Here is a 21,502-nt window from a genome sequence, read left to right as displayed (position 1 = left end):
CCATAAGTCTTGATATCAGCATAAAGGGTACACTTCCACCACCAGAGCTTCATTCCCTTATATCTTCTTTCCCAAAAAACAAGACCACAAAACCAAAAGATTTACTGTTATTATAATAAATAAATCTATTTCAGCTAAATATTTACTCATATTTATTTACTCATATTTATATACTCTTTCTGATATGCCACTTGCATATAAGGATTTTTTCTTCAAGCTCTGGAGGTCAGTCTCAGCTTGAGGCACAACATGAGGCACTACTGATATTTCTAAAGGCCTTTCTTCATCTCACTTGTCAGACTTCAGTGGTTCTGCATCCAGTGTACTAAGAGTCAACCCAGTCACTAAATTTGGGTGGCACAAGCAAGTTCTTTCTGTTCTGGCTGCTGTGCACAAACAGAAGCTTCTCTGTCTTCCTCCAGAGACTGGAGCACATACTGATTAACACTACCTGGGCATCACACTGAAAGGCTTCCCAGGTGTGGCAGAAGTCTTGGACACTGCCTCAGCACATATTCTCTCCCTGACTGAATCTGCTACAGAAGGATTAGCACATGGTGCAGATATGACCATTCTCAAACTGGTTCTTGCCTGGATTTACCAGAGACTGGACCCACATCGTCCCTCCCTGCCCTACCTTCTTAACACTGACACGTGGGTAGGTTGGGTAGGTGCATCAGCATTTGTTTTGTGCAGTGACTGGGACATAATTATAAGTCTCTAAATTTAAAGAAGACGTGAGGAAAAAAATTACAACGTGCCCCTCCTCTTTTGAAACAAGGTCCAAACCACAAAAAGCAACAGGAGCCAGAACCTGCACATATCACTTCCTAGTGATAAACTGAATAAAATAATTCTCACTCTTCTAACTACCTAAAATATTGAAGACCTGTGGATGTTAATTTTCTGTCACTGTATGGTTAGTTTATAGCCTGAATTTCAGAGTATAAAGTCAGTAAATACTATGTGTTTGTATCCATGGCTGTTTCTCTCTTCCCTATAGGTGGCACAAACACAACCACCCCCTTTCTAACAGCTGAAACAAAATGCTAAAAGCAATAAAGATATTTCAGAAGCCCAGAAGTACCTAGAAGCACTAGTGAATCCATGTAGACAGCCAGCCTAAAGTCACCATGGGTAACATCACTGTGCAAGGCAAAGCACGCTCCAGCTACAGAAGTTCCATCATAATCTCACCCTGACAACAAAGTTGCATTAACAATATTGATATAAATCACATACTAGAAAACACCACTTTTGCTAAGTCAGCACTGGATTTCCTAGGATCTCCTGCTCTACCACTGCCATACAGCAGTCCACTGCATGCCACAGAGTTAAACTCTTGGCTTAAACAGGCAGCAGTGGATAGAATCCTCCTCACCCAGGGTGCTCTTATGGCAGAGTAGCCAGCAAGGGTCAAGAAGACACATTGCTGTTTTAGTTCTAGCAATTACTTTAAAAGCCACATGCACTCCTCCGTACCTACATCTCTGATCAAACCATACTCAGCTAAAACAAGCCAGACCCTCCAAACATAACACACTTTATCGGTGGCTTAGACAGGTAAGTGTTGTAACAAATCTCTCACACAAAAGAGAGGATTTGGGGGGAACAGGCTTGAAAATAGGGAGGAGGGATAACAATGGGAGAGTATCCTGCTTCACAAAATAAGGAATAATCGTCACACGCTGCTTACAATAGTATGGTGAAATATTTCTATTCATGCAGCAGCACAGATAACTGCTTCCAGGAACCGAGAAAGGGGTAGACTCAGAGGGGGAAAAAAACCCCAAGTAAACACACCAAATCACAAAAGCCCCTCAAAAAGCCAATCAGGGCTTCTTTCATCACCACGATTTGCAATTCAGCAAAAAGGTACAGGCCATGTAAATACAAAACCTGCTTTTTTGCTAGTCAGGCCATTAGTCACATATTACAGATGAAAAGTTACATGAACAAAATCTCAAAAAAGCTCGTGACAGGATCGAAAAGAATGTTAAAAATTATGAAAAACACGATGCTTTAGTATAGCCCAGATAGCAGGCTTTCTTCAGTTTAGGCTTCTGCTAACATCTTTACAGTGATTTAATTACAACTAAATTGGTTTCCCAGAAGTGGTGAAGAAAGTTCACATTATGTTAAATATTATGATGAATTCACATTTCACTCAGCAGATCCCAAACTTTTTCAAGGTGCAGCCTCTCTTGCAGTTCGATGGATTCAGACAATTCCAAAATTCTGGATGACACAGTAAAGCCACAGACTTGACTGTTCTACAAACTGCTGTTCTGTCATAAAAGTTCTGAACTGTGCTTCCAGAACTGAACTACATTCAGTACAGCAGTTAACTAAACAACTACTGATTTAATCCAAATATTTCATTACTGAAAAAAATTCCACTCTTGTACTACCAACTCTAGTCACAGCAGCATGGGCAAGGTGGTGATTTCTCTCTTCCCATCCTATTTGAAATGGCTGTGAGGGTGCTGACTCATAAGCGACCCTGAATCGGGGCACACATCTGAGCTGCTGCAGTTTTCAACACAAACTCCAGCAGCACATCAGGTTGTGGCTCAGGAGGAGATGTGTGTTCAGCCACCTACGGCTACAGACGCCGTAATCTCAGGGAGGAAAGGAGGGCAGGCAGCTGGCGGAGGTTACTGCTGGAGTCACCTTAGCCCAGCTGGCCATTGTTTGAGAATTACAGCCCTACAGCCAAACCCGGCAACTTTGTTGAGGTTACAGCCTGTCGGATTTGAGGTAACACGTTATCCAGCTACAACCACCCCACGCGCATCAGCGTGGCCCCCCAAACATGCATTGTTCTTCAGAACAATCCTATTTCTATCCATTTGCTTTCATTCCCTTGGCTCCTGTACTGCTCCCACCACCACCACCACCCCCGTAGGTGTTTCTTTACATCTTTTTTTCGCATCTCCCAGCCTCTCCCATTTCCACCGGGGCTTCACTTCGAATCACTTCACACCAGCTCGGCACGAACCACAACGCGAACTTCCAGGGTGCACAGCCAACATTCCAGGTAAAATAAATTGCAGACTTCCTAACTGAGATTCGGAGCTCACGCTACCAACGAGGCAGCTGTGGAAGGGCAGCAATTCCTGACACGGGCTCCAGGATGGCAGCAGATCCAGAAACAAAGCACCGTGTCAGCTGACGCTCACCCCGTAGTAGATGCGATAAAATACACGAAACGTGACCATTCAGCGTTGGCAAAGAAAACACACACGAAAACCCCAACACCGCCACAAGGTCTGGGGCAAAGAGGCAGCGCTCCCCATCACCTGGGACTGAGGTGACTGAGACAACAAAAGCGAGCGCTTCCCAAGGACAGACCGAGCGAGGAGGGGCGGAAAAGCACGGCCGGGGAGGGCGAGCGGGCAGCGCAGGAGTGACCGACCGTGCGAGGCAGCGCCGGACCCCGCCCGGCCGACGGGCAGTGCCCGGCAGGACGCGGGGTGATGTGGCCGCCCCGCCGCGCTGCCCGGGGCCGTGCCGGGGCCGCCCCGCCCCGCCGCGGGCGGTGACAGCGTGCGGGGCCCGGCGGGGTGAGGCCGCGACCCCCCCGGCCGCCCCCTCCCACGGGCCCGACACAGCCCGCGCACCCCCGCCGGGACCCGCACCCACCTGCGCGGCAGCGCCGCAGCCCCCGGCGGACCCTGCCCGGCCAACGCCGCCGCCGCAGCCCCTGCCCAGCGCGGCGGCTGCTCCCGCAGCTACCGGCGCCCGCAGGCCCCGCCCCGCCCCGGCGCGCTCCCCCCAGCGGCCGCCGAGGCGCGTTAACCCTCCCCCCCGCATTCCCGGCGCGGCGCGGGCGGCGCGGCCCCTCACCGGCTGTGTCGGCCCCCGGGCAGCGCAGGGGCGGCGGCGGCGGCGGCTCCGCCGGGCCCCGCTCGGCGGCTCCGCTCCGCGCCGCTCCCGCCCGCGCGCCCGGCGCGAGACACGCGCAGGCCCCGCCCCCCCGGCGCGCGCGCCCGCACGGCCGGGCTCCCCTTCGCCCCGCCCCGCCCGAGGCCCCGCCCCCGCCCCCCGGCGCTGCCGCTCCCCCGGCGAGGTTTGGCCGCTCTGCCGGCCCGTAGCGGCCGCGGCGCCGGGCGGGAAGTGCGAGAGGGGCGAAGGAGCGATTCCCGGCTCAGGTACGGCGGGCACGGGATCGGGCACGGGAATGGGATCGGGATCGGGCACGGGATCGGGCACGGAACTCAACCCGGACCCGCGCCCGAGGGGCGCGCACCTCCTCAGGGAGCCGCCGGCGCACAGGGCGGCTGACCCGCTGCGGGATCCTCACAGTTCCACTGAGCTAGGAATTTATTTAATTACTTCGTTATTATTACAGTATACGTAATAAAATAATAATTAATAAATAATTAATTTAAAGAGCCAGAACCTGCATTAAAGTCCTTAGCCGCTGTTCGCAGGCAACGCTGAAGCGAGAGGTTATGGCAAATCGGATGGACCTGTGAGATTGCTCAAGGAATGACAGTTATTGGCATGTAAATTATCACTATTTCAATTAGTATCTTGTTGCAAGAAATACCATTTATACTGTAATTACATTTATCATATTGTATCGTATTATAGATATTATAATATCGTTATCATATCTTACTACATATTATCTATGTTTTATATATTATTTATTATTATATTTTGTACCATACATTACAATTATATATATATTATATTTATTGTCATAATTCAGACCTCTCACAATTATATTATATATATATAATATTTATTATCATAATATAATTCAGACCTCTCACAGCCTGATACCCGCTGAGGTCTCGATAACCTGAACTCCCTTTCCAACTGTAGAAGCACAGAATCCATTTTAAATGCATTCCTGGTAAAGGTAAGGAAGGAAGAGCTTTACCCTGTGTTCATTAATTTCACATAAGTGCATGTTGTCAAGTCTAAAGTGTCCCAAAGAAGGGACACTTTATATTGCTGTCTAAGAAAGCAGAGGGATGAAAATAGATGCAGGGTTGCCCATGCCTGGAGTGTTCTGCCGATTTCAAGTGTAAATGATTTTTCATTTAACAACAAACAAGTGTCAACCTGGAGCTAAACAGGAAAACAGAGAGCTTTAAAGCTTTGGGTTTTTTGTCCTAACTTAATTAGTGTGTCAGCTTAATAGGGTCCTGCTGCCAGAAGTGTCATCTGTACCTGTAATCACAATGAGGTTTATGATGCACAGTTTGACAGATCTCCCACAGCTCTTGCAGAGTTCACATGTTTCAGTTTCCAGCCTGGATTAATTTCTTGTCGTAATTGCATTTGGGAAATCTGCAGCCTTTGCAGTTACAATAGGACAGGCTGCTTTTCCCTTGAAGTCCCAAACCATTACTCTCAGTTAAAAAGCCTGCTGTCTTTCCCTTGCAAGGACTAAAGTGACTCGTACATAAATGATGTGGTTATAAATCAATCTGACAGGCTTTTAGAAAGAAGTACCCACATAAATAATTTACAATATTTGATTAATATTTCTGCCAGGTCTGGTCTCCAGAACGAGCTCCTTTCTTTTAATCCGTCTGTATGTGTGTGAAACTCGTTTTTGGAGACTGGATTGTTCACTTTTGATTTTGTAACTGTGAGGTGTTGCTGTTTCACACCTGGAAAAGAGCTTGTTTGTCAAATAAGTTTCTCTTTTCCTTCAGTTCTTCCTTGTAGTGCAACAAAACTCCCCAGCTGTAGGAAATTCTTTTATATATAATATCATCGAAAGATTATTTGTGCAGACAAACCCGTTAATACCCTGAATGAAAATTTTTTTCCGTGCAGAATTGTGAGTTAATGCAAAGAAATTAAGTAGGGCAAGAAGTAGGCTTATATTCTTGGAAAGCAAATGTATTTCAAATATAGAATTGTTTGGAACTACCTGTTTCATAAGGTGCTATTGATGCATTTTTAACTAATGAAACTTTGTGGACACTCTGTAAGGCAAAAATGACAATGGGCACTGAATGTTAAAACAGCAAACAAAATTAGGTAGGAAAGGAGTAACTGACACACAACACTGCTATTAAGGAAAATGTTTGGAGGCATAACCAGCAACATTTGAAAAGTATGTAGGCTAAAACACAGCAACATGTGGGTTAAACCAACCAGTTTGGACTGGAACTGGGTTTGTATTTAGTGGGGAAGCAGGGCCCTAAACAACCTCCAATAATTACACAGATGACTGGTGAACTTGTGACAGCTGTATAAAGGCTGTTATGACAGAAAACTCAGCATAGTGAATAAGGAGGTGGGTTTTTCATCCCACATTCCAAAATGCAGGAATTGACCAGGTAGGCTTTGTTTGAGATGTTGGATGTATTCAAAAATTCTTATATAGAAACATTCCCCCACAAAGGCACTGTGTTATTCTGCTAAGCTTCTATAAAGGTAAGGAAGGAAGAGCTTTACCCTGTGTTCATTAAAATGTTAATTAATAAAAACTGTACCCAGGATTAGTGTTGTCTGTTTAGTGCAGGGAGGGGATCATCATCCCAGACATGGCAAACGTAAACCTAGTAGTGCCTGATAAACCTAGGAGTTAAATTATGCTTTTGGAGCCACATAGATTCCACTGGAATAAATGGAACTGCTTGAAGGTGTCAGATGTCACACATGCCCTAACTGAGTAGAAATTGTCATAGTGCTGTTTGTGTGCCTTGAAAGCAAATATAGTTAAATTACTGCAGGTAGCTCAAACTTTCTGTGTTACGTCTTTTTTATTCTCTTACTACAGAACGTAGCCTGAATCAATAAGATGCATCAATAAGGTATTGGCAGCATCAGAGCCCACCCAGTCTCATGACCTCCCTGTGCATTTCATGGTTTAACCTGTAAAACACTGAATATCTTTTTCTTCTGATGAAGTCAACAGAACATCACCTCGCTTTTCTCAAGTCGTCCAGGTTGTTTGCCTAGAGACAACAGAAGTCCAAATTGAAGAGTTCTATTGTATGCAGCTTTTCCACAGGCAATTTCATCATCTCTTTTTCACTCTCTTTAAACTTTGGTGTAGCACAGGCCTTTCTTGATTAGGAACATCTGCCCCATATCATACTTAAAAGAGTTACCTCAGCTTTAGTGTTAGGTAAAGCAGCCTTTGCATAACAGGTAAATCAACTTATAAAGCAGTTTGGGGTTCCCAGAGGAGAGAATACTCCACGGAAATATAAAACTTTTAAAGCTTTTTGGATGTCTTCTTGGAGTAATTTGCACCTTAGGTTAAATATGTGGCATTATCTTTAGTGCTTGCTAAATCACTTGTTGCTACACGTGTAACTGTTTGCTCTGGGTGGGCTCAGTGGAATTGCATTGATTGAAAGAATGCTGAAGATTTTTACTCAGCAAGCCAAAGCTTCACTGTGAAGGAAACTTACCCTATAGGGAGGATGAGGTTGAATGGAAAGCCCTCTGAAAGTTCACAGTCCATGTCAAAGTCCTTAGATTGTGTGATGCTGTGATTAATTTCTTGGAACAGCCACGTTCTAGCTGAGCATTTCCCAAGCTGTGGTACTCACACAATTCGTGGTATGCCAACTATTTTGAAGTGAGGCAAAACCGCCTGCTTCCACCTTACACTTGAGGAGAACTGGCAACTGGCTCTCCTAGCACAGGATTAAGGCACAGGGCACGGTTCAAAAGCCTAGTTTGTCAAGACAGAGGGGAACTGATGGGAAAAGAAGCGATTTAGGACCAAAATAAATTTTTGGGCGTAGTGGACAGCAGGGTAGAAAGATGTTAATTTAGAAAATTAGAAGTTATGTCCATACAATCATGGAAGGGGAAGGTGTTGCCACCACAGCCCACAGTAGTAGTTGTACCTGAACAGATTAAATTCAGGATTATCTGCTCTAGAAGATTGGTTTATTTCCTGCACAGGAATTTGTGTACACACCCAGATTTTTCTCAGCAGCTGCTCCATTCACTACCAGCATACAAATAAATACCTATTTCTAGAGTGCTGTTGAAAATTAATATTTCATTATCTAGTTTCCCAAATCAGAGAATTTTTTTTTGATCATGTACCTAATATGTTCGAATTTTAAAGATCAAAATATGGAAGTAATAAAAGCTGTTAAGTTTCTTTACCTGATCTAGTCTACCCAGATAACACAGTGCAACACCTCTAGTCTTGTGGGGGTTTTTTTCTCACTGATAAGAAAACTTCCTGAGAATATTACCAGCTGAACTGAAAGGAATTCCCTGTAAATAACAAGTAATGGTCAGAATCACAGAGGTAATAAATTATAATTCCTTTAAATTGATGTAAGCTGTTTACGTTGTCCTGCGTACACAGCAAGTCTATTTGAACTTTAATTTTTAGTATTTCAAGATGGTTTGAAAACAGGGCTTTTTTTAACACTGGTTAATGAGTCAGGCAGTCTCCCTGCACAGTCTTGGCCCTGGAGGGTGTTCGAGGCTCTTTGGCACTCAAGTCAATAGCTTATTATCTACTTCAGTATTAATGTTTCATGTAAGTTAAAATGTTGTGGCGAGAGGGTGGGGTGGGTGAGGAAACAATATTCCACTGAGGAATGGAAGTACCTTGCCTTCCCTAGCTCCTGGCTCTGATACTCAGATAGACTTACAGCTCCATTTGCAGAATTAACTTCTCTCTCTTCCAAACTCCTGCTGTAATAATTTTGATATTGGAGTTCTGTCACTTTGAAATGCTCTGGCAATTGCTTTGAGACCCAGGGCTCTACTGTGCTGCACTTCACCGACTGCAAAACCCACCACATTGCTCTGACAGAGTGTTTGCTTTAAACAGCTGAAGCTGTGCCTGCAGGTAAAGCCTGAAACCAAACTGGATTCATACATAGTTTGAAGCAAAACACTGTCACGTTTTTAAACTGTTTATTGCAAAGAAGTATGTTGCTAGTATTCCCTAGCAGCATCTGATCTGCTGGATTAAAACCATGTGATGGGAAGCTGTTTTCAGTGGGATTCTGTACTTCCTTGTTCTCATTCAGAATCAATTCCCATAACTTATTCAGAGCTTTGTTAGGGGTGTATCTCTTTAATAAATTTAGACTGATAATGGCGCACACAATTATAAAAACTTAAAGGACTTCAACTGAAATCAGTATTAAGCAATTTTGCATCAAAACACCACCCACCTACTTTGTATAAATTGGTCACAGGGCTGTGTAGCAAATGACATTTTGTTTTTTCCCAAGGGATTATAATGATTAAGATCTGACTTAGACTGCTTGGGGCATGAGGGGAGGCAGCAGTATTGTTCAAACTTTGATTCCTTTTTGCCTCTCACCACATATACTATTTTTTTCTCTCTACTTGTCTCCCTCCCTATGCTGTTGAAGAGGGGAAATAGCCTGCTTAAATCACAAGTGTTACTCCTGGTAACACTGCCTCCTATTTGTTCTTTTTCCAAAACCAAATGCATTTACCACAAATTGCAGCTCACTTCTGACTGAAACACATTCAAGTGGATGAACACTGTACAATTATACAAGTTTTGGACTGAAGGTGAATAATTCTAGCCAACCAAAATTAAGGAGAGTTTTAGCTACACCTGGCATAATTGCCAGTGCTCATACTTGCCCAGGAAACAACCAGTATCCTTCTTCTGAAAATTGTTTGCCAAGTCCTCAGTAAACTTTGGATTTCTTGTTCAGAGACTGGAAAAAAACCCTTATTTTAAAAAGTGCTGAACCTGGAATACATTAGCAAAGCATAATACCAGCCAGGTTCTGACTGACTGTCAAATCATGGTATTCTCTGAGGGTTTTAGACTTACTCAAACTGTTCTGACATCTCCAGCTATCTTCTATGTGTATTAGTTTGTCCTATATTTGTATTGCTTTCAAAAGTCTGAGTGCTGGGCTACAGGTTGTACAAATGACATTTCTGCAAATACAAGTAAAGGTTGTCTCTGTGGGTTATTCAGAAGAGCTGCTGCATTCCCTTGGCACAGCTGGGAGTCCCAGGGACCACTGCTCCAGCAGGGTGGAGTGCAGTGCTGGGAAGTGTTGGATACTGGCTTGGAAAAGGGTGCCATCTACTGAATTATTGGCACCACTTCTTACAATTCTTACAGGTTCTCTGTGGTTTTCAGCTCTGCACAGTTTATATGGTACCATGATAACACAAGACAGTCTGATTGATTGCAGTCAAAGCAATAATCTAAAATAAAGACTGACAAGTCAGGGTATAGCCAAGTAAGATTTTAAAAAGTTACCTCTGCTTTTTTATCAGAGCCTAAGTATTAAGACATATTGAAAGTCATTCAAGAAGTGCTGAAGAATCTGAGAGGGAATTCTATTTTCTCTTACCTTTAGGGATGCCTGAAAGCCAGGAGAAAGATGGCAAAAGCTCCAGCAGCAGCAACAGTTCCAGCACAGGTGCTTCCTTCGGACAGGTCAGTCCCCTTTGCCCGGGAGGGAAATAGAAGTTTTATGCTCACACTTCTGGAAATCTGCCCTGCACATTCATTCATTTTAAACTTGGACACAGTAAGGTTGGAATCGTGCTACATCTAATTGTATATTACATTTTTCATCCATGATGGTCTTGGCATGCCTCGAGTTAGAATATATTGCTGTGGATTCTTCTCTGAAGGTTTTTAAAATCTCAAAAGTGGGTCTTGTTTTATTCTCCCTTATTCCCAGATGGTCTGGATCATACTTACACACGTTCCCAGTAGTGATTCAGAAAAGCCAACTACTTTCAGCTATTAAAAAATTATTTTGAAAAATTGCAAAATAATTCAAAAAAAAAGAAAACCATATCTGGGCTTAACAGAGCTTTTGGTGGTGAATTCTCTTCTCCATGACAGGCATTTATATGTAGTTCCTGAATATGGCACAGGCATGTGCATCCTCCCTTTTTCCATATGCTTTTTGGTTACAGGCTTGCATTCTGGAGACAGAAAAAGACAAAGTTATTCCTTTAAATTTAAATAGAACCAAATACAAACCAGAGAGGTTTGCCAGGGGTTGGAATCTATGACATGCACACTGTGATCTGCTGAATTGTTACAGCAGCCAATACATTCATACACAGTACTTATGATTTAGGTGGTAAAACCTCTGTTCTGTACCACATCAGAGCAGAGCAACACAAGCTTTTTAGTGCTCAAATCCTTAAACATATATTTAGCCTTTGCTACGTTTTTTAAATTGCATTTCTACTAAGACAAGCCTAAAGTTACAACACTTTAGGCTTCTGGTGATGCTGGTGTTCTCTAAAGACACCAGTGATATTGGAGTCATCCAGAGGGATTTTCCCATGAGGGAAAATTGCTGAACACTCCTCAAGAAATTCCTATTATGACTGGTTTCCTGAGTTTATATCCTCCCTGCCCTGATGGCATACGATGCTAGAGTAAGGTTAATCTTTGCTTTTGTTGGAGTTTTTAAATACACTTTTCTTGTTGGTCACAGAGATATTATGTTTTGGTTTTGAGGGGTAAAACAGAAGCTTATATGTGTGTTTGTGGCAAGCTTGACTAGGATTATTAATCAAAAATAGTTGCTACAGCTCAATAATTGTATACATCAAGAGGGGGAAAAAACAAATCTAATGCATGTACATAACATGAGGTGTTTCCTTGTCTGTTATAAACTGATTCTAAAAATGGATCATACACCTCTTGGAAGGACTGGGATAAAGAAATGATATTAGGAGAGTAAGATTTGTCTTACCTTATTTTTGTCAATAGTATCACTACACAGCCAGTGAATACCAGGCCATCCAGCATGCTCTTCGTCAGAGGCTGGGTCCAGATTATATCAGCAGTCGCCAGGCTGGAGGAGGACAAAAGGTAGGAACACACATGCACAGATGGTTCTACTCCATTTCTTTCCCCTAGGGTTTAAAATGTTACAATATTCCTTATTTTTTTTAAGGTAATTTCCCGCTAGTAGTTTAATGTGCAGATATGAATGCAAAGTCAGCATGGCACAAATTCTAACTTTTATTGAGCCACAGATCCCTTTTACACTTAAAAAAAAAGACTTAATTTTTCAGTGCTTCATCCTTTACAAGGGAATGTTTATCTGCTTGTGCAACACTGAGATGTTTTCCTTGTTTTTCCCCAGAACTGGACTATATGAAGCATTATATAACACTGGCTGTGTTTTACCATCTTTAGTCTCCTCTAGCTCTGCCTTCCATTAAGTCATATTTGTTGTTATATTAACCTCCATCACAGTTGCTGGAAGAGAGTGAACCTAAAGCTGCACCATCATCCTTTTATTCACCTGAACCTTGAACTTAGCCAGGTTTCCTCAGTGTGAGGTGATGAGTGTAACCCCCCTTTAAAATAACGATGTGTAGAGATGTGTGCACAGGTCCCTGTGTTTATATGCATATTTATGCTTTTCTTTTCAGGTCTGTTACATTGAGGGTCACAAGGTCATCAGTCTGGCCAACGAGATGTTTGGCTTCAATGGCTGGGCTCATTCAGTCACTCAGCAGAACGTTGGTGAGTGTCTCCTGAGGGCAAAGAAATCTTCCCTCCCCCTTGTTTCACTGTGAAGGAAAAGTCTCTCAGATAAGGGCCAGGGTATCTATCCTAGAACTTAGTCACTCCAAACAACCTGCAGAGAGGCATGTACAATTTCCAGGTGCTTTAACAGTTAATAAAAATTAGAGAAATTGAATAACAATGGAGCTTCTGGTTTTTTACATGTCACAGTCATTACTCTGAGGGTGTTTATGATTATTCTGGAGGTATTCTAATCAAGTCTCTGATCTCTATGGGAACACTCAGTCAAGAGTAATTACAATTAAACTATTTAACACCCAGCAGCCCTGAGCCAGCTTTCATACTCACCTGTAATTTTCATACTCTAACCAGACCATATTCTCATTTAATATTCCCCTAATCTTTAGGGACCCATCTTTTTCTGCAGACTCCTCTTCTAGCTAATACCTAGTACTGAGATTTTTATAATAGAAAGCTTTAGAAAAAATTTTCACTATAATTTGTTGTTCAGGTGATCTTAAAGCTTCAGCCTCTTCCATCTCAATAGCTGAAATAGTACCTACCAGAGAAGTGTTGTTCTTGTTTGCAGATCTGCTGTGCTTTAGCAGATCTGCTAAAGACTGGTTGTGGAAGTAGGTCAAAGTAGCTCCTTAAAAGTACTTTCTTTCTCCTCCCCACCTTCAGAAATCTTTTCTTAACTCAGGCTGGTAGATTCTAGAAATAGAATAACTTACTTCATTGCTTTCCATCTATTCTGCACCACTTTTTTTTCCTCTTTTTAGTCAAGAAAGGACTGACATCCTTCAAACTCCTACCTTTTTCAAATAATGCCGTAAGAAGTCATTCCTTAGAGATTCAGAGCAAGAGGATTCTGTTATGTTTTAAATTCCTGGGTAGAAAAAGGGGGCTTGCACCTTCAGCAGGATCACAAAACAATTAAACAAATAGACTAGCTGAGTACAGAAGGGCTCTTGGACCCCAGAACAGAGTTACTTGAACTCCAAATTTCATTTCAGACATGTGTCCTGTTTCTATTAGACTTGCAAGACTGCTGACTAGAGTGCTCTATGTGTATTAGTTAGCATTGCTTTTGGTGTGAAGTAAGGTACTTTAGAGATTATGACTGAGAGTTGTATTGCAACCTGTTCACCTCTTCAGGCATTCTGTCCTGGATAAAACATTTATGCAAATTTTTACAAACTGGAAACTTCTGGTATATAATAGGAAAGAAATTACTTGTATAGACTACAGTTTCTTTTCCATTGTTGTTTTTATAAATTAACCCTTAAAATCTCTCCTTCCAGCTGAAAAAAATTGTTATTCTTTGAACATTTAGGATACATATATGAATTATTAGTAACATTTGCAACTCTTTCTTCTTTCATATATCAGCATTCTCAAGCTACAGTTAATATTTTGTAAGTCATGCTCCATTTTACAGAAGATGATACGGTATCTTGGGAACATTCAGCAAGTATGGTACAGGTTTATGAATGTCCTTAAAAGACAAAAAAACTAAATGTGGACCAGAAACCTTTTGTATTATTTAGGATGTTGCTTTTCCTTCCCCCAGACTTTGTTGACCTCAACAATGGCAGGTTCTATGTGGGTGTCTGTGCTTTTGTCAAAGTTCAGCTTAAGGTAAGTGGATTTTTTTGTTTGCTCTGTCTGTAGTTGAGCAATTTGAAGCTGGGAATGAAAGGTCTTGAGCAATTTGAAGCTGGGAATGAAAGGTCTTGCACAGGTCAGACTGTGGTCCTGGAGTACTGTACTGCAGCAGGAAATCTAGTGCTGTCCAAAACATGGACATTGCTATAGAACAACCAGCTAAGAGCAAGTAATCAGGCTTAGGAAAGCACAGCACCTAACAACAAGTGCTGTATGTGTAGAATTTCCCTTATACTTGCTTAAAATTTTACTGCAGGATGGGTCATACCATGAAGATGTGGGATATGGAGTCAGTGAAGGCCTAAAGTCCAAGGCCTTATCCTTAGAAAAGGCAAGAAAGGAGGCAGTAACAGATGGACTGAAGAGGGCACTCAAGTAAGTGAAGATCAGTACTGGTACATTTTCAGAAGTTATGTGAGAATGAAGTGTTATTTTTCAGTCACAGTGAGCTCTCTTGTTTCTCAGGTGCTTTGGGAATGCTCTTGGGAACTGCATCCTAGACAAGGACTACCTACGAGCCGTGAATAAGCTTCCACGTCAGGTGCAGTACACGGGCTGTTAGAGCAGGGACTGCAGAACATCCACTGCTCCTGGTCCTTCATGTTGTAAAGTTTATAAATAGTGATATCAGTGCATCTCATTCTTGAATGTTACCAGCCTGGAGACCAATAGACTTTGTAACAAACAGTTCACACAAACCAACAGGCAGAGTTTTTCCCTGACATTTTACCACAACCCCTCCAAATTTTGACTCTTTGCAGCAGACAAGTTTGCTGTGGCAAAGAAAGTACCTGACTCAAAATCTCGTGTGACATTTATGGCCATGTTGTCTAAATCTCTCTGTTCAATGCCAGTAATCCATGCCTTAACCAAACTGGCTCCTTCCCAAAAGAACACTGCAGACTATTTAGATGCCTCTGTGATAGAAAGGATGAACTAAACTGTTTAGACTGGACCCACGACAACTTTCAGCTGTTGCCAGTCATTTCAAGGTTTTACCACAGAACAGCAAAACAGGTAACACTGTTTTATTTTGGTTTATGAGGAGTATACAAATGGCCCTGCAAATGTCCTCTGCCTCATTTCAAATTGTGCTGATAGCTGAGTTTTGCAACTGAATTATGAGAGCAGGACATACTGGCCTTGGCTGTTGGAGGATGAGGAATAATATTAGGAAGAACTACACTCTTATTTATTTGTGTTAAATACTTGATATGATACTACTGGCAAACTGGCTCTTCCATGTATGAAGAATTAGCATGTACAACTGATGTGTACTTGAACACTTGAACTATGGTTCTTATCCTTCACAAACAACAAGAAACCACATTACATCTTGCTTTGCTTTTTGGACTCCTTACGTTTCAGTTTGCAAGGAAAAAAGAGCTGCAGTTACTTTACCCTCTGTGAAACACTATGTCAGTAAACCTTCTGAGGTAACCAACACCATGGAGAAATGCCTCCTCTGGAGATCTTTAGTCCAGAGGGACACACAATAAATTGTGATGTCCACCTTCACCAGTGACAACCATTCTGTAACCCCTTTATTGTGTGCTCTGATGTGACATAACAGTCTTCATAGTATCCGAGTTGTCCTGGCTGTTCCTGAGGTGGCAGCTCAGTAACCAACATGGATCTCGCCAGCTCCAGCTGGGGGCAGGAGGCTTCTAGGGGGTGACCTACCTTGTGGATTGAGGAAAAACAAAGCCTTTTACAGCTGCTGATCCATGGAGTTTCATACTAAAGTTTCCTTCAGTCACACTAGGATTTGCCAAACCCCACTAGATGCCCAGAGCTATAAGGTGATTCTCTCTAGCTAAAGGCTGTAGGAGCAGATCCAAAGTGACACCTCACCAAGTAAAGACAGCCCAAATCTCTGCTTTGCCGTTGCCAGGGTCACTGTCTGTTAGAGGCATTGCCACAAATTTGTAAAATCACAGAGCCAAAACATCCCATCTTTAATAAAACAAAAACGGTGTAGCTTCCTCAGAGGCCTCGTGGTTGCAGAACTGAGTCAAGGTTTGCTGTGCCCTTTCACACAAGTGTGCAAACACAACTGGTACAACTGACAGGCTCGGCAACAGCCTCGTGGGTCTCTGAGAAGCTGTAAAATGCTGCATCGATCACCTGCACCTGTTCTTGTTTGCAGAGCACGGTGTGGGGAGATAGGGGCTATCTGCCCTGAAGCACCGAGGGATTAAACTAACAAAAAGGCACATGAATTCGGTGATTAACTAACTGAATTACTGTGTACTGGAAAAGCATTTCAGCTTTCTAACTCACTGGTCGACTTGGAGCAAACAAAATAGATTTTTAACAGCCTGTATGGAAACAACCTGTGCTTATTTCATTAATTGGATGATGGAAATTTCTGAACATTTTCTCTTTTTTCCTCCTTTTTTAGGTACCCCCTGAGTTAAATTTGGTCACAGCTAAAATACAGGACTATGAGCCTGAAATAGAGAAAGCGAGGTACACCAGCTATTTGGAAAGGCAGAACACAGCAGGGAGACAGCACTCTGAGGTGGCACCTCACTGTGAGCCTGGTCAGACTGAGGCTGCTGTAGTGACAGATCAGAAACAGCCAAATGGTCCCAGGTGAGACTGCTGTTATACATGTATTTTATAAAGTATATTAGAAGTTACCGTACCTTTTAAAACACCCGGACAGCCCAATACCAAAGATGCCATAAACCACTAGTTCAGTGGATTTTCTTTACTGTTATTTCTTAATGAGTTTTTTCTTCATAAAATGTAATTGCTGAAATCCTGTTTGACTTTGTGCTTGCTCGGGGGAAGGGACAGGAACACAGACCCCTTGGCTATGGAGTGTGATGCCACTTACCAGCGGAAATTGCGACAGAAGCAGCTGCAGCAACAATTCCGGGAACAGATGGAGAAAAAGCATCAGGTTCCAGCAGTTACTCCCAACAGCAAACAGGGTAATAAGACATGGCATTAAAAACTGGCAGTTCCCGTGATAGCTGCTGGCAAGGCACACCTTACCCTCAGTACAGGAGCCTGACCAGCTTCAGGTGCTTTTGTGCTGAGACATCAACACACCTTTGAGGCCAAAGGAAGGAGAATTATCATCCTTTCCCCCCCTCTATGTTCTTAAAGTGGTAGGATTATCAGCTCTAAGCATCATTAAAACTGCAGTTTTCCAGCCAGCCTAAAGCTTTTGTCAGCACCGTTAACCTGCTGCACCCGAGCTGAGGCTGCAGGCAAATATTAGCCACTGATATGTTACCTTTTACTCATGGGGAATTCTGGAACCTGGAGGTGGGGGGAGCAGGCTAAAAGAACCATGTTAAAGTAGCACACTTGCTCTTGTCAGACATCATCAGGTACAGAATTTTAGTGTTTTACATCCTGCTACTAAGTCATAACCAGCTCTAGGAAAAAAGAGGATACCTGGTGCAGCTGCTGGTTATCATTTCAGACTCGTGCTCTATTAAGGAGGAGCAAAGGGTTCTTCTGTATTTCTGATATTAATCTCTTCTTGTGTTACCTCCTTCCAGCAACATCTGATCCTCCCATAAAGCACAGCACTCCAGCAGTACAACAGGAGCTAGCAATAGAAGAGGAGTTCTTTGCAGGTCAGCCAAAAAGTGATAAGTGTTAAATCATTAGTATTTAAATCAGCTCTACAAAATACAGTGTAAAGGTAAAAGTTCTGAAGAATTGGAATAACAGAAGTGTAAGTGTGAGTCTAATATTAACAATACAAACTTTGCTTAAGTGGCAGGGAGATGATGTCCATCACTATGAGAGGTTTCCCACTTAGGATCCTGAGTTGTTATATTTATTTGGTAAACCCTTTTCTTGAGGTGATACTGCACAGAAACAGATCTCTGCAGGTGGGGTGGGTGTCTTTTCCTAGTATAACTTCGGCTGTTTGTGTCACACTTACACCATGGTGCCTGGCCATTGCTTAAGTCCAGAGCTCAAGGGGCAGGACCATTCCCTGCTGTGCACTGACATAAAAAATGCTTTACAGATTAAATTTTATAGTATCCACCATTTGTAGGAAAAGAGTGTGCTGATCTTGGAGTTACTGTCATTCCTGTAGCACAACACTACCGTCGTGGATCACCTTCTCATTCATTCCAGATGATCCTGAACTCTGGGACATTTCCTTGGAGAGCACTGATCTTAAGGTAACAGGTCCCCAGGTGGCAGACCCATCATCAGCTGGACACCAGACACCTAAAACAGCCCATGGACCTCACCCGACAAGGACCCGTAACAGGACACCTCACAGAACAAACCACCACAAAGCCTCTGCCAGACTTGCACAACTGCAGCCACCTGCTACCCTCACGAGCAACAACAGTGCCAGCCCAGGTAGGTGCTGCCAAAAATGACTGAGTTCTGTCCCAACAATTGCTCTTGGCTTTGAAAGCAGTGCTGTTAGATTAGTGAAGTGGAGCGGGAGAAACATTCCTCTTTTCTTGGGCCTGGCTGTGGTGCTGTGACAGTGGGCTCGGAGAACTGTCTGGTTTTTCCATCCCACTGTCCTATCAAGGAAGAATTAGACAAAGAGTTGAGGAGAGCTTTTAGGAGCGGAAAAAAAGCATTAAGAAACTTCCGTCTCTCACTCTCTCCCTGTTTGGCAGGGTGCAGCCCCCTCAGGAGAAGTCAGAGCTTGAAGAAAAGGAGACTGGAACCTACATAAGGCACGCAGTGGTATCCGTACCTCCATCACAGGACTGCAGTTGGCTTTCCAAATTATGTCAAATGGACTTTGCTGTATATTATGGTGAAGCAACAGAGAAGAGTTTCATACAGCCAGCAAGAACTTCATGTACTTTTAGGTTATTGCATATTTCAGATGCCTTTTTCTATAAACAGGCAATCATTTGTGCTTCTGCAGCACTGGTGGACAGCACGTGTAATTTGCCTGAAACAGGAACAAAATGAATTGTTAAAAATGAGATGCAATTAATAGCTTTTCTCTCTCTCCCTCAGTGCTACATTTCAGCACAGAGGAAAGAGATTTTTAGTGAAATGGGGAGCAGGTGGGTTACAGTCAGAGGACAGAACATCCAAGCTGTGGCTGAGGGTGTGACGCTGTGGCAGCATCTGAGGTGCAGCCCAGCCTTTTCCCTGTGGCTGCACAAACAGGGTCAGAGCCCATCACTCTTCCTCAGCCTGTTCCTCAGCCATCCCAGGCAGCAGCAGCAGCACCTCCACTTCCAGCCCTGCCTGTGGCACAGGGCAGGAGCACACCAGGACTGCTGCCTGCACTTGTGTGGCATCGCAGACAGTGTTTGCTCGGATCCTTTGTGAAATGAATGGGAGCTGCACTTCTGTTTTTAAATAAGCTTTCGACCCTTCTCAATGCAGAAATAAACATGAAATTTGCAAAGCAAACCGCGCTGGGAGCTGTTTGTATCTCTGTGCCCTTCCAGCCTTTAGAACTCGCTCCCTGTTTGACAGCCTCAAAGGAGTTAACACGTTCCAAATGGAAGCTAAAGAGGAACCACCGCGTCTGCACAGCCTCACGTTTACTTTAGGATGGGCAAACAGAAAACCTCACAGGGTTTAAAGGTTAGAGCAAAGCCAACAGCTGTTCCTTCTAGTAAGAAGGTCAAAGGAAGAATTTTTAAGTACTATTGGAATAATACTCCTGTATCCATTTGGAGCAGCTCCACGCTGAAAAGGGAGGAGTTCTGCTGGGCTGAACTATCTGTTCTCTTCCTCTATAGTGAAGTGGTTCAGCTGTAGCTCCACCACCACATCAGGGTTCAGGCACCTGTGCTGGCAGCACTGCTCCTGGCAGGGTTGTTCCACCTTCCCCAGGAGGGAAGCCTGGTACTGCAATTCCCACCTGCAGTGCTGGAAGTAAAGAGGATGATACTGTGTGACTGGAATTTACAGCTGGACCAGGAAAATTTACATAAACCCCGGGATTAGTCCAACCCTGACATCAACGTCAGGCTTGAAACAGGACCCTATTCCTGTGCTTTGCCATCACTGCTCTGTCTAAATGTAAACACATTTGAAATACCCAACATTTATTCCTGTTCCTCCTACAATGCCTTCACCACTTAATCAGTCCTTTCCCCTTAAAAGATCCTCTACTGTCCACTTACCTCCTCAACAGGACAAGGAACAGCACGGAAAGACAGGACAAGCAGTAATTAATGGTAATAGATAATATCTAAAAACAAGTTGCACATTTCACCGTACTCATTTCTTGCCAATTCAGTGCTGCCTTCGGAACAGCTCAGGGAAGAAACACATTCCACATGTTTGAGTCATGCACTCGCTGTTGAAACCATATACCTGCTAGGAAGGAAGGCAACGTGCAGACATTCAGAATTACTGAATTCAAAGCCGCTCCGCACTTTTACAATGAAAAACATTCAAAAGTCTCATACAAACATTAGCTGCCTCAGCTTTCCTGACTCTGGAAACAGTGCCAGTGTAGCTGTGCCTCCTCTAAGAGAGATCATCACAAGGAGCTTCTTGGGATTGGTCCCTTTGAAAAGGGCAGGAAAACTTATACTTGGAGCTTTTTTTCCCTTTGAGGCCTTTCGCAGCATGACTCATAAGAGAAGCTGCTCTTAAAATGGAAAGAAATGCAGCAGCAATTAGTGTTTAGAAATACCAAATTCCTGCAAGTCTATAGTTGAGAATGACCCTGTGAAGCATTTCCACAAATCTAAGGATTGAATTCCTGTTATAGAGCTCAGCGAGTTCCCTCTCCCCAGCCCCACAGGTGCACATCCCTGCTCCCGTCCACCCCAGAGCAGAGGGCAGGGGAGTCAACAGAGGGAGAGTCCCCGGGAAGGGCACTCCCCCCTCCCTTGCAGGGCTCCCCACTCTTGCTTCACTGCCAAAGCCAAGCACAGGACCTCACCAGCGACGCTCCCTCCACCTGTGCTTCCGACAGGGGAGCCACCAAGTTCTTGTCTGTCAGAGCTGAGCCTGTTTGGCCAGTCTGTGACATTCCCAGCCATAAAGGCAGTCCCACAGCTGATCCATTATCCTGCACAGCTTCTCCCTCCCACTCCCTCAGGCCGCTCCTCTCCTAAAGATTCAGTCTACAAATTATTCCTTGTAGTACCTTGCTTTGGAGTGTCCTATTAAAGGCCAAAGGCTCGTGACTGGTCACTGCTTTTGAGAAGTGAAGGGTCTCATTAAATCGGGTTTCTTGTAGTTTCCTGTGATAAACTGATAAATTGGGTAACAGTAGGAAGAGGATGGAAGGGCTGGAACCTGCTGTTCCACAGCTCAACAAAAGCAGGTTTGGTTTATTTGAGTGGCTTCATTCAACAGTCTACAAAAGTGACAAACCAGAGCACAGGGCGCAGTCGTACGAGAAGCGCAGTGCAAAACATACGACTAACTACGGCC

The 21,502-nt window shown here is 43.6% G+C and overlaps 2 protein-coding genes across 15 annotated transcripts in view; one reads left to right on the top strand and one right to left on the bottom strand.

Annotated features, from left to right (window-relative positions):
• The window catches only part of ERC1 (ELKS/RAB6-interacting/CAST family member 1), a 289,340-nt gene extending 285,412 nt beyond the window's left edge, over positions 1 to 3,928 (bottom strand). For 13 of the 14 annotated variants that reach the window (XR_004357059.1, XR_004357060.1, XR_004357061.1 and 10 more), the window contains exon 1: positions 3,850 to 3,928. The gene's annotated coding sequence lies outside the window, so the exon portion shown is untranslated. Of the gene's footprint in view, positions 1 to 3,645; positions 3,698 to 3,849 lie in introns of those variants that run through there. The other variant, XM_032687655.1, reaches the window with a different exon arrangement.
• A 144-nt stretch (positions 3,929 to 4,072) lies between these two features.
• On the top strand, positions 4,073 to 19,740 carry RAD52 (RAD52 homolog, DNA repair protein). Its single transcript, XM_032687666.1, has 12 exons — positions 4,073 to 4,154; positions 10,320 to 10,399; positions 11,702 to 11,803; positions 12,373 to 12,466; positions 14,043 to 14,110; positions 14,394 to 14,512; positions 14,603 to 14,678; positions 16,542 to 16,735; positions 16,937 to 17,079; positions 17,659 to 17,736; positions 18,251 to 18,484; positions 18,757 to 19,740. Exons 2-12 carry the CDS (start codon positions 10,322 to 10,324, stop codon positions 18,813 to 18,815), a joined length of 1,245 nt encoding a protein of 414 aa, XP_032543557.1. The 5' UTR covers positions 4,073 to 4,154; positions 10,320 to 10,321; the 3' UTR covers positions 18,816 to 19,740.
• Positions 19,741 to 21,502: the final 1,762 nt, after the last annotated feature.

Source organism: Chiroxiphia lanceolata, chromosome 5, assembly GCF_009829145.1.
Source record: "Chiroxiphia lanceolata isolate bChiLan1 chromosome 5, bChiLan1.pri, whole genome shotgun sequence".
Classification (NCBI taxonomy): Eukaryota; Metazoa; Chordata; class Aves; order Passeriformes; family Pipridae; genus Chiroxiphia; species Chiroxiphia lanceolata.
Note: the sequence above shows the minus strand (reverse complement) of the source record. Positions and strands in the feature narration are given on the sequence as shown.